The sequence below is a fragment of the Sinocyclocheilus anshuiensis genome, unplaced genomic scaffold (assembly GCF_001515605.1).
Source record: "Sinocyclocheilus anshuiensis isolate Anshui unplaced genomic scaffold, SAMN03320099.WGS_v1.1 scaffold235, whole genome shotgun sequence".
Classification (NCBI taxonomy): domain Eukaryota; kingdom Metazoa; phylum Chordata; class Actinopteri; order Cypriniformes; family Cyprinidae; genus Sinocyclocheilus; species Sinocyclocheilus anshuiensis.
The window spans coordinates 569,534-583,271 of record NW_015552562.1 but is presented as its reverse complement, the minus strand read 5'-3'; the positions used below and the strand labels follow the sequence as shown (position 1 = coordinate 583,271).

Below are 13,738 nucleotides of genomic sequence, written 5' to 3'. Positions count from 1 at the left end.
CTGGGTTTGTCCCTATTTTACCCAGCACTGGGTTGTATTTAACCCAGCATTTTTTAGAGTGTATTTATGCAGTTTGTAAGTGCAGTGTAAATGCATGTACTAGTGCTATAAATATGAAAATAAAACAAACAATGTATAGAACCCTGCATGTTTAATTAGGCCTATGCTTTTTTTTAAATGCAATGGCATGAATTAAACAAAAAATGTTTAAATATGTAATTTTATTAAAGATGAGTTTTAAGGGATAAAATTAGTGACTGCAGGGGGACTTCAAACAGAAACAGGGAATGTGGAGAAATTATTTAGTCATGAATAATGGGAACAAGCAGACTTTTAAATTATCATCTGAGTGAGACTTTTAATTGCCACACATTAATCACAACATTGTGACAATCCACCACATTGTGAATTCAGCTCAGTGAACTGACAAATTGGCTTGTAACAGACAGAGCAAACTACATTCAAGGGCACTGGCTAGTATATGTATAACTCTGTGGCTACAAAATGGTCATTTTTATTAAGAAATATGCAGACAGTGATCTTTGGTTCATCACAAAACATCTTTGGTATAATATAACAAATAATCTGCACAAGTTTACATTATAGATCATGGGAAATTAAGACATAAAGTTGGTCTGTGTTTTTTTATGTGCCCAAATAGCATTTGTTCCAGCTTAAACCATGCAAACATGCTACAGGTATATCAAATGCAACAACCAAATCATTACAAAACAATAAAAAGACATACAAAATGTTAACAAAAAGTCTTGAACCACTATTTGAATGAATATCCAAAACATTTGAATTGCCATAACAAATTGCTGTCATGAATTTGTGATATTTAGAAATCACCGCTCTTCATCCAAGGGTCTTTGGCACATGAAAAAAGTCACAATCTTGCAATGCTGCACTGTTTTCCATTTTCAACATTATGTACTTTGTTGCCTGGATTTTCTTAGCCTTTAATTATCTCTCCACTGTGTGTTTCCATCCTTTTGAAGTGGTGGAGGTTAAAATGAACTACAGTTTTACTTTGTAGAGCTATGTTTACTGGACACGAGACATTGTTCTGCTGCTATGACTTCTCAGGACCTTCTGGAAAAGATCATCTGTAATGTGGCAAGAAATATATTAAGATTCATTTGATTTTTCTCTTTCATTTTTTTCAGTGCAATCACATGCAAATTATGAAATATATCTGAGATGGGTTGTTAATTGCATTTACGTGGAAAAAGGTTAGTGAACAATGCATACATACCATTTTTCATTACTTGAGTCCCAGCCTGGGATCAAAAATCGAGAAGTTATATTTGATTATTTTGACAATTCAAGCACAAAAAATAGGTACAAAAAACTAGCAAGCTTATTAAATATCAACACTGATCTACTAGTAACTAATAGTTGATGACATACTAACCCTCACAGCAGAGGCGCGTCTGATTGTTGAGCCTTCAGCCTGGTCACTCACAATTTTAGGAGCTAAAACAGAGTGGCACGTCACATTGTGATGAAGCGCTGAAATAAGATATTGTTTTTATCATAATGTTTAATAAAAACTGGTTTATGACTTACGCAGTGGCTTTATGATTACATCAACAGCATGTACAACTCCATTGGTAGCCATCAGATCAGTCTCGACAACAGGCACCCTGTTCACGTAAACGGTGGAGTTACGCTGCGAGAGATTAAAAGATCAGAAAGAAATGTAAGAATTATCAGATGAAATCAGATTCATGAAAGATTGACAATTTATTCATGCTTACATTATTCAAAAGCTAAACTCATGTTATTTCATTTATGGTACACAAAACATCTTCCATGTGGAGTTTATATATAAAGATTTATTGTGTGTTCCGCAGAATAACAGCATATAAGTGACCCTGGAGCACAAAACCAGTCTTAAGTCGCTGGGGTATATTTGTAGCATTAGCCAAAAAATACATTGTATGGGTCAAAATTATAGATTTTTATTTTATGCCAAAAATCATTAGAATATTAAGTAAAGATCATGTTCCATGAAGATATTTTGTATATTTCCTACTGTAAATATATCAAAACTTAATTTTTGATTAGTAATATGCATTGCTAAGATCTTAATTTGGTCAACTTTAAAGGTGATTTTCTCAATATTTTGATTTATTTGCACCCTCAGATTCCAGATTTTCAAATAGTTGTATCTCGGTCAAATATGGTCCTATCCTAACAAACCATACATCAACGGAAAGCTTATTTATTCAGCTTTCAGATGATGTATAAATCTCAATTTCGAAAAATTGACCCTTATGACTGCTTTTGTGCTCCAGCGTCACATATATATATTTAAATGACACAAGACTAATTAAATAATGTCAGAAATTAAAATTTTTGTGTGAACTGAGCATATAAATAAACACTACCATTCAAAAGTTTGGGGTCAGTAAGAATTTAAAAAAGAAGAAACGAATGCTATTAATAGTGACAGTAAAGACATCTATCACATTTATGTTACAAATTGTTTCTATTTTAAATAAATGCTGATCTTTCGAACTTTCTAGTTTTCAAAGAATTCTGAAAAAAAAAAAACACAAAAATAAGTGATTCTTGAGCAGCAAATCAGCATATTAAAATGATTTCTGAAGGATCACGTGACATCGAAGACTGGAGTAATGATGCTGAAAATTCTGGAATAAATTAAAACCAGTTATTTTATAATGCAATCATATTTCACAATATTACTTTATTTTAGATCAAATAAATGCAGACTTGTTTCAAAAAACATACCAACCCCAGACTTTTGAACAGCAGTGTACCAATATCACTTCTATTAAAGATAGAGAATCTAAAAAGCATTTCTGGACTCAATAATAAGATGAAATTGATTGTTGAGTACTGACAGTGCCTAACTCCAGTTTATCTCCTGTCAGGGGCTTCATTCTGGTATGTGAGGTCACAGCGCCGCTGACCAGGAACTCTTCACCAATGTGGTATCTCAGAAGGTTTGCCAGCTCCTTGGGGTCTCCTATGTACAAAATAGCAAGGAAACAACAGATGTAGGTATATTCTGTACATACACAAACACTTATTCTGATTACAGAGTGAAACAAATAAGACTAGTTAGTGTGTAATGATGCACTGAACATCTGCTTTTCTAACACATATGGTGACACAGGAGACATTACTCATGAGCTTGTTGAGGTCAGCGGGGGGCATTGCACTGAAAGCAGCATTGGTGGGGGCAAAGAAGGTGTAGGTCCCTTTTTTGTTCAGGAGCTCGGTCAGGCCTGCTCTCTGAATGGCGCCAACCAAAGTGCTGTACGGATGAGAGTTCATTAATGCACATTATTAGGAGCGTATCTTTAGGCGATAGAAGACAGTTAAGACTGAGTTCAGATTCCACCCAGGTCATTAGAAATCTGAAGAAATTACAGCATCGAGTTTGAACACGCAAGTACACGATCATTAGCAGCTGCAAATTCCCTTTCAATAAGACTGTGAAAACAATTACGCCCTTTATGGTGGAAAATATTTTCTTCTAGGTTTTTATAGGGTATTTTGGTTAAATCACCTCTGATGTGAGGTTAAATCTTTTGTACTCTCAAATACCTCTAGAATGGTTTAAATAGTCATAAGCACCTTTTTTAAAGTAAAAAAAAATCTTTAATTAAAAATCTTGTCATTCCAAACCAAGGTTATTTTTTAACTTAAACTAAACCCATAAAAAATAACTCTTTACTTGAAATAAAATAAACGCTAACTGAAATCATATATAATGAAATAATAATTATTTAGAAGGAAATAATAATTCATATATTTTCAATTTAATTGAAATTTAGTTTGCACTAAACTAATAAAAAATGCACTAAAATAACAAAAGCTAAAAAGGATATAGAAATGTATAAATATAGAATAAAATAATAATAGAATAGTAATATAGAATAAAAAATATAGACATTTTTAAAAAGGCAAAAATACACAACAAAATTACTAAAAATAAAAAACTGAAAATATAAAAATAAAAAGTGAATCAAAATATGAATAAAAACTATAATAGTATCTCAGTGATACTAAAATAACACTGTGCCAAGCCCATACAGCTATATGTCTTGTGTGGAATACAAAAGGGGAATTTAAAAATGTTGTCTCGTTTCCAGATAATGAAAAGCACATGGCATTTGGGCTGTCAAGCTCCAAAAAAGCACTGTAAAAACATCATAGGATTAGACTGTACCACTCAATAGCTTTGGTTTGCTGGTGCCTTTTGACACCAAATGCAATTTGTTTACAACTGTCTTCTGACTAAATATCATTCACATCAGTGGGGCCACATTTGATTCAACTTCAAGATGCACTTACGTCCTAGTACTGAATATAGAGTAGAAAGCCATACTGGTTTGAAATGATATTCAGCTGAGAAATTGATACCAGAATTTATTTAAGACATCACTGAGGATTATCGTCAATGTGCTTACCTGAAACGATCATCTGCCTTCAGGACGTCCATGACAGTTCCCATGGGGGGTGCTACGATCTGGTCAACGATGAACATATTTGCATAGCGGCCATTTTTGTCATGTGCAGCAATGCAGGCGTTCTCAATGCACAGGCTCTGCAAAGTGAAACGGTTAAGGTTATTGGTTATACAGATCAGCACATTTGTTTCAAAGCTCTCTTTTCTCACAAGACAGACGATGCATGAAGTGGACTGTGGAAAACGTTAAGGTGGTCCAAAGGAGAGGTATCCGGTGGTCTGTGAATTCCATTACAAAGCAGAAATGTGAGAGCGCAGACTGAACTATACCAGCCTCGCTGCCAGCTACAACATGGCTAGAAATAAAAAAAAAAACGTGGCTCTTATGATGGATTGAGATGGGAAATGGGGAGTTTCATAATGCAAGTTGAGTCAAGAAGGATTTATTTCCTTCACCATTGTCACGAAAATGAAAAGTATTGATCTGTTGCTATAGGATTTTGTTCAGTATAGATAGATATCAATGCTTCATTTAAAAATAGTTGCTGGGACTTGGGTTTGTGTTGAATTATTCCCATATGGATAATTCAAGACTTACATTTCTGAACACAAACACTCTAAGTTTCAATCCACCAAGGGTCTCCAACTCCTGCCCATGGTAAAGGCTCTTAGAGGAAAACTTCTCCTTGAGAATGTGGTTTCTCAGCAGTTTCTTCAGGTCGGGTGTCATGGCCAAACTCTTGTCTGCATGCAAATGACACAATTACAGTTATTTCAGAGTTTCTTAAGGCTCAGTTGCTGCGGTAGCTCAAAGAAAATGGAGTGATCCAACCTTTAAAAGCATCGTTCAGTGGAGCTAATAAAGTCACAGCCTCAGAGCCAATGAGATGATCAGTAAGACCGGCATCTTTAAAAAGCTTGGAGGCTGTAGTAACAACGGATCCCTCTACAAGCTCCAGGAGGGTCTTGGCTAAAAATAAATAAATAAATAAAAAACAATTTTACAAATGTTTACAAAAGTACAACATTTAAAATATTTTAAATGTATATATATCATGTATTGCTAATTCATAAATATCATTGTGCTCTTTTTGTATCATCCTAAATTATTAGAACATAATAAAAAGTTCCTATCTGATTTTATGCCCTCAAAATAAATAAATAAATAAATCAGCATGAATTAATTTAGAAATGTTTATATTTATATTTAATTTAGAAATTAATACATAGAAATATATATATAATGTATATAATAGAATATGTGTAATCAAATTATTGTATGTATCAATTGTACTTTTGACGTATTTATCATTTTTAAATAAATTAACATGAAAAAATAGTGTCATGACATTGACATTTAACAGAGCCAAAAAAGCATGTTTAAACCAGATGCTAATTTGCGCTGCTCTTGGTAGATTGCGTTGGTCATTATGGAAATGATCCAGCTGTGTCTGTGTTCTTCATTTCATGCATTGAACTTTCCACTCCCATCTGCGCTTTTATGGGATTGTGCTCTCACACTAATTTGCCCTGTTTAGTAAATCTGGCCCTAAGATCTTCTAAAGATCAAACCTGAGTCAGGGATAAGAAGTTCATTGACGTAGTGAATGACTCCATTGGTTCCAAGCTTGTCTCTCTGCGTGACGATGGCTTTGCCGTTGATGGTCATCTCTTCGCCATCACAGCCGACTTCCAGCACGGTGCCCTGCAGGGTCTCCAGAGGTGTTCCAGCCACAATGGACTCAGAGCAGTGCAGGTTCTTCAGAATGTGGTAATTCAGCAGATCTAAAGTGGATGGAGACCAAAAAATGATGACCAGATGACAAGATCAGCACAACTGTGCTACTGGAGAAACCATGACAACTGTTCTGGAAACACAAAAAAAATGAAACCGATGTTGCAACATCTGGGAAGTTTATGAGGTTACACTTACATGAACTCAAACTCAACATGAAATCAAATTGTTCCTATATTTTTCTGCATGTTTCTGCTCTTATTATGCACAAATCACAAGTGTACATTATTCCTAACCAATCTTTTAGCACAGTCTAATAGCCTGCTTGGACACTGAAACTATTTTCCTGCTTGGCTGACATTACGAACAAATCCCTCTTACTTTTCAGTGGCTTCTTCCAACCACCTGGCTCCATTCTGCTCTAGACAAACGCCTACTTTTCACAATCCAATCATTTCCCAATGGATAAAATTAAATCCCACTCACGTTTTTCTCATTGAATATCCAGTTTCACTCAGAAATGCATCATATTTGGAAGTAAAATGAAAATTGCTTCATGCTGAAAAAGAGCAAAAGACCTTTGAGAGCAACAGGGTCTCCCAAAATTCTGGTCAGCGTTTCTGGAGGAATCTTCTCAAAGGCTTCATTGGTTGGAGCAAAGATGGTGTAGGAACCCTCGTTCTCCAACAGATTAGTGAGGCCAGCGGCAGCAACCGCAGTCTAAATGAAAAGCAAAGGAGGTCGTTCAATGAACTTTGCACTCTTTATACTACTAAATGCCTACTGAACCAGCAAATTCCCTCAATAACGATATAAGATCTACCCGTAGAGTGTCCAGGTCATCATCGGTGTCAATCAAAGAGTTGACATTATTGGTAATGGCGGTGATGACTCTGTCAACAACATGCACAATTCCATTGGTGGCATGCTGGTCTGTCTTCACAAGCCTTGCACAGTTCACTGTAACAATCTGCAACAAAACATATGATTGGTAAAGTACACAAAACCTCACAGCAAATCATTTGGAATATACACTAGCTGACACAAATCTTAACAGCATTAAGCAACCATAGAGAAAGTAAACAACATATTTCCATTGAGAACATCTAAACAAGACTCTTGTTGGTCCAAGCAGCACTGATGGTTTCAACCAAACTGGACTTACTCCATTAGAATAATGGTGGATATGAACATCAAAGTCCTGATACATGGAGGGGAACGAAGCGCCATGCTTAAGATCGTCAGAAGTCAAGCGTTTGTTGATCATGTGGTAGTGCAGAGCGTTGAGGAGCTCAATGTTGACGTTGCTCACCAAGGCATCCAGAATTTCCTACAGCACATTTTGAAATGACATTGAGCTTATCTTGATATTTTTGCTGTTTTTACAGTTATAATGGTTTTTGGTGAACTCTGCCTTGCCTAAAATGACAGGAAACTCTTTATTTTTTTCTACATGATCTATGGAGTGGGAACTCACAGTGGAAAGTGCAGCCCAAGCCTCATTGCTTGGAGCAAAGAATGTGAAGCTGCCAGGACCTTCGATCTCCTCCTGCAATTTCGCTCTTTCAGAGTACATCTTGGTAGTAGTGGCTCCAACCACACCCAAGGTTTTATAGATGTTCACCAGAGGTAGAGCTTTGAAAAATAAATCCATTTTTTATTGTTATATCATCATAACAAACCTCTTTTCATGCACACAATTTATAATTACGTACCTGCTGGACAGCCTTTTTCTCCAATCACCTTCTCATAACCAGGACAGCACTCATAGCTGACCACCCTACAAAGAAACGTTCAAAACATCATTGGGTTTCATAGAAGATTCTGTATCAGAAATGGGAGTTCTTCAGGAACTTCTGCAGGAAATCAGGTCTATATTTCTCTCTTTATTACTGTGAGGGCTGAAGGGCTGTGACAACCAACACACTCCTCGATGCGTTTTAAAGTGCATGGCTTAAGCTATACTGTACTTCTTTTTATTTTGTGCCAGGCATTTCCATGATAAATAAGGTCTGTGCTCGAGTTGGTCTTAGAGGGTCATAAAATCTAATTTCCTTTGGTAGCTGAAGAATCCAGAGGTACGGTATGGGCCAGGGAAACTCCTGAGAGGGAACTCTAACACCAGCAGTCCTGCCAATAAAAACAATGGGAAATTCCTAGGAACCACCATGCAAAGGTGCAATAATTGGGATACTGAAGATTGACATATTGCTTTCCTCAGACGTTTCCTTTTCTGAAAAATGTTATGATCTCTTACTTATGCATTTAATGTTTATATGCATAATCACTTTTTATCAGTTCACTATTATTAACTCACTACTAAAAAGGTTTGTTTTTCCAAGAAATAAACGTTGGATTATTTCCTGAGGGTAAAACGGGGTTTTACAATGACACAGTGCTTGTATTGAGACTAAATAATGACTACTAAGTCTCATCTCAATCTCAACAAATTGTTAGCATACTATCTTGAGTGACCCACAGCATCTTAGACGGTGATAGAGTGGAAAACTAGAAGGCAAATCTAAACAAAGGCAACAATCCTAACATTCAGGCATGGGACAGACTTGTAAAACACACGGAAGAGGAAAGCAGATTGAACTGATTATCAAAACAGATGGTAACTCAACTCCTGTTTGTCCTCTGCCAACATAAGCAATGATGGTAGCCATGGATTTCTGACAAAATAAACAGCTAGGCCGCATAAGTTACATATTGTGCACTTTCAAGTGGTGAGACAAGCGGTTCCAAGAAGCATTGTGAAAACTGTATTATGTTGAAATCTATATTTAGCGTGTGGGTGGTCATCTGATTCATCATTTTGCATCTTCTAAAACGTCTCACTTCCTTATATCAGAAGTGACAATATAATTTCCCAGACAACTTCTTCTTAAACAGAAGATAAGGCATAAATGGTTATCATATTTAAAAGGTTTGCTGAAATCATCCAATCATATCATCACGATTACAGTATATATGAATATAACCATTACAATCACTGAAATTCAGCAAAAAATATTTCTGTGAAAATAAAGTGCCTGAACCAGGTGGCTAGCAAAAAGAGAGCACTGGGGAGTAATTTGTGACAAAAGTTATTGGTCTCTCCTCAAGTGACCTGGAAACATGCTGTTCCACAGCACTGACCTTTATGAACCAACCATACAAAGAGTGCAATTGTTCCCACAAAATTCCTCCAACCCCAAACTTCCAAACCCCAAAGAAACTCTGTAAATCAAGTGAACTTAAGTGTCACAGAACCCAACCTTGGGCTTTCCTGAGTAAGGTACATCCTTTCACCGCAAGGCTCAACATTTTTTCTCACAGACATCAGAGTGAATGGAAAACTCCTTGAGACCTGGTCTCAATGATTTGTGTGTGCTTGGGGATATAAGACTTTCAGGAGTCCCAACTGAAGTCATTTCCTAAAAGCATCCAAGCACCCACAGCAACTCTGACTTCCTTCTTGTTTCTTGAGAACGGCTATGAAAGAAACTCTGTTTAAACATGGGGAGATGAATAAAACAAGTCCTTCTGTGTCTCAAGATTTTCCAGTGCGATTTTAAATCTTATTCTTGAGCAGAATTGCCAAACAGACAGCATTTAAAAGAAAAAAATAACTAAATGTATGACTAATAACCGGCAAAATCAATTAATTAAAAGACAAAATGGGGCAAAAAAGACAAAAAAATTCTTGTCATTCTCCCACAACATAACATTTTTTATGTACACTACTGTTTAAAAGTTTGGGGTCAGTAAGACGTTTTTTGGGGGGGAAAACTAAAACTATTTAGTAGGGTGCATTAAATTGATCAAAAGAGGTACCCACAATTTTACAAAGTTTCCACAGAAATCTAATGCAGCACAACTGTTTCCAACACTGATAATAATCAGAAATGTTTCTTGAGCAGCAAATCAGCATGTAGAATGATTTCTGAAGGATCATGTGACACTGAAGACTGGATTAATCATTTATCTTTGCACCACAGGAATAAAGTACATTTAGAAATACATTCAAATGGAAAAGTGTTATTTTAAATTGCAATAATATCTCACAATTTTAATATTTATAGTGTATTTTTTATCTTTTGGACGGCGGTGTAAATATGCCTGATATAGGGCATCACAAAGTATCATCTAACCAGAATACACTGGGATATTAAAAAAACGTCTGCACACTAAACAACCCCCAACACTTGTTGGCGTACCTTATGTAAGCAACATTAATCATAATGTCTCCAAATCTAGACATTCCAGACTCCATTCCAGATTCCAGCATACTTAATAAGCATCCACCATGTCCTGTGCCAAAACATCAGCTTCATTTAATTTCTGCATTGTAGACACTGAATATGCGGTTCCTCCTGAACTCTAATATATTTGTCTGTGGTATGTTCGTGTAACCAATAACACCTTTTCCCCCTGTGGGGTCATCAAGTGGATGTCAGTCAAACAGCGTTGCTACAAGTTGTAATTGGGATCAAGGTCTTAGTGCACTGAAGAGCTTTCAGACAGAATGGCACTCAGATTTATCAGCCTCGCATTAATGCACTGTTCAGGATGTTAGGCAATTTAACCCCACGAAGTCTGAAGCCAATTACCAAGAGACATATGGTAACCATTACTACACAACGTTCTTCTATATCTATTGTCAACTTGAACTCAAATACCCTGCACTGTTCCATTATATAGATACAAAAGAAAAGTCTACTATATAAATTTATAACTATAGTTAAAGTCATTAAAGTTAACAATAACTTTAACAAGACATTTCATATTCAGGTCTTAAAAAGGTTATTATTTTAGAATATGCTTCACCAAATTTGTCTAACCCTATGAATATATGTGATGAATCCTCCTGCATAGGATAATAATAATCATTTATGACAACCTGTCCTGCTCTTCAAAGCGCATAGATGATGCATTTTAAATTCCTTACAGCTAGAAAGGTGATTACAATCTTTTATTTTTCAATAAAAGTTTATTCACATTTATATATCTCAGCACATTCAGATAGTTTAGATGAAAAAAAGTCTGTAATAAACTTAAATCTAGTTGCATAAATGTGGGGAAAAGACTCTTGCATGACAACTGGTGAAACATTTTCCATCTAGTTATGTCCTGAGAGAGTTTTTTCCTCTGCAACTTAAAAAGTCTGGTATTTTATCTAAGAGCAAATATTCACTGAATGCAATACACTGGTTCATACTTTTAGCAGTAAAATAATATATTTGCAAAATGTTGTTATCCTGTTAGACAGACAGACAGACAGACAGACAGACAGATAGATAGATAGATATATTTCTGTATTAAGATATCTGTGGTCACTCACGTTGGTTTGCCACATATTTTGCGGTGATACCATTGCTTGCAGTTGGTGAAGTACTTCTTATCCGTTCCTTGAATCTTCTGCATAGCACAAACATTGGGGCTGCAACACAAATCAAATCAACACAGCTTTCTTTAAATGTTCCTTAACATGCACCAAATGCTCAATGCATGCTGCAGGACTAAAGAAGAAACAGTTTTTCAGTGATGTTGGGAAAATGATCAGTAGGGTTGCATATAAACCAGAGGGCCTTTATTTGTGTTTCAAATCAAATTTAGTGCACACTCAATGAAAGAATCAAGAGTATGATCCCTGCGGAACAGCTCTTACCCATGAGTTCGTCCTCTTATCCTGCTGTGCTGAAGAACCGCTTGATATGGGGTTTTCGCGGCGAAACCTGTCGCGATTAAGGTGATAGCCAGAGCAAACAAAGTTAAGCGCTTCATCTCGCGTCCCTGCAAGCGCACTCCAGAGCGGCACCGCGTGCGGCAGAGTCCGGCTTAAATACCGAGACCCCGGTGCTCAGGGAGGGGCTTGCTTGAGACGACCAGAAACACGACACTTTCACTCACACCATGACAAAGCTCTGATGCATGTTACTGGATTATAACACTCAATAGAATAACTCACTGTTAAAGTTTATAATATACTGTAAACATGTTATACTGCTAGAATTATTTAATATAGTTAAACCGACAACTGTGCATAATTGAGTGCAAAATGAAAGTAAAATGAAGTAAATATAGCCTATAGCTTATATATATAGCCTTTTCAATAGCCTAACCTATTCTTGTGTAGCCTATGTAAAAGTACAGTAGTAGCCTATCATTAAAAATAGTCGTGAAAATGTGTATTATTGTAAATATGGTCATAATACATTGAAAAAAAAAATGATAATGACCTGTTGATAGCCTACTTGATGTCTTTTTTTTATTTTGATGATTTTAATGAATTTGTCGTTACTTACAAAAACAAATTGCAATCAGATAAAAGAAATTCTCTCAATAGCTTGCTCTAGTTCACTATTAATTTATAGTCACGATTTACAGATTTTTATTTATTTAAGTAAAAATAAATGTAATAACCATGAGATAAAATTATCTCATCAACATTCAGTGAATATGAGCTGCCATATGGGTTAAACGTGTAACCCCTGCTGGGTAAAATAAGCAAACCAGCATGTGTCCTCTCCTGTATTTACCCAGCAGTGCATTTAAAAAAATACCCATTGGGTTGTTTTTAACATTTGTGATACCTTGATAATTCACCATATTTTAATTGCACTATTAGAATTCTTAATTAGAACGGGGTATTGTAGCAATTGTTAAAGGGGTCATTTTTTGTGTATTTGCTGTAATGAAATGTGTTTATGCGGTTTAAAGTTTAAAAACCACATTATTTACCACATACTGTACATTATTGTTTCTCCTCTATGCCCCGCCTTTTTGAAACGCGTCGATTTTTACAAAGCTCACCGGTCTGAAAAGCGAGGTGTGCTCTGATTGGCCAGCTATCCAATGCGTTGTGATTGGCCGAATACCTCAAGCGTGAGACGGAAATGTTATGCCCCTCACATACTGTTGATGCCATGTCCGGCCGGAGCGACGAGACAAAAACATTAAAACCCATTACAAACGAGGCATTTGTTGCATCCAGTGGGGACATAATTACTGATTATAATGACTTATACTGTCTTTTTACGCGTTGCGTTGCATTGCATCGCGCCGCGTACACATAAAACCATGTCTGCATTTGTGATCAGAGAAATGACAAACTATAAACGCCACTCTACACTGCCCAAAACTCGCGTTTGAATCATCAGTGGCAAATCCTTTAAATGAAAACGTACTTACGTGAGTCAGAACTGCCGGCATTTTAGTCTAACGTTACTCTCCCAGAATCAGGAAACAGTCCTCCATAAAATGCACTGCACACATCTGGATATTTGGGTTGAACTGTTCTGGAAGTGTTGTAAATACAACTTAACCACTGATTTGTAGTCGTGTACTCTTTTGGAAGGCCAAACAAAGTAGTTTCGCTTTCACAACGAAAAACTAGCGGAAGCCCCGGCTTAGCGTGCGCTGAGGCCGGGATAGAGTGAGCTGAGGCCGGGCGAGAGAGAGCTGAGGCGGCGGGGTTGAGAACGGCGCGCCCGGAGGATCCGACGAATGAGCGGCAACCACATGTGACGGACCCCGGGCTGGATTCCGCTTCGTCCACGGTGAAAGTTGAT

The 13,738-nt window shown here is 36.5% G+C and overlaps 1 protein-coding gene across 1 annotated transcript; it reads right to left on the bottom strand.

Annotated features, from left to right (window-relative positions):
* Positions 1-338: 338 nt before the first annotated feature.
* LOC107664777 (transforming growth factor-beta-induced protein ig-h3-like) lies at positions 339-11,996 on the bottom strand. Its single transcript, XM_016455436.1, has 17 exons — positions 11,836-11,996; positions 11,509-11,607; positions 7,898-7,962; positions 7,660-7,817; positions 7,348-7,512; positions 7,006-7,152; positions 6,761-6,902; positions 6,020-6,232; positions 5,280-5,417; positions 5,046-5,191; positions 4,449-4,585; positions 3,159-3,289; positions 2,874-2,998; positions 1,573-1,675; positions 1,418-1,479; positions 1,259-1,283; positions 339-1,109 (listed from the first exon to the last, which is right to left on the bottom strand). Exons 1-17 carry the CDS (start codon positions 11,949-11,951, stop codon positions 1,048-1,050), a joined length of 2,034 nt encoding a protein of 677 aa, XP_016310922.1. The 5' UTR covers positions 11,952-11,996; the 3' UTR covers positions 339-1,047.
* Positions 11,997-13,738: the final 1,742 nt, after the last annotated feature.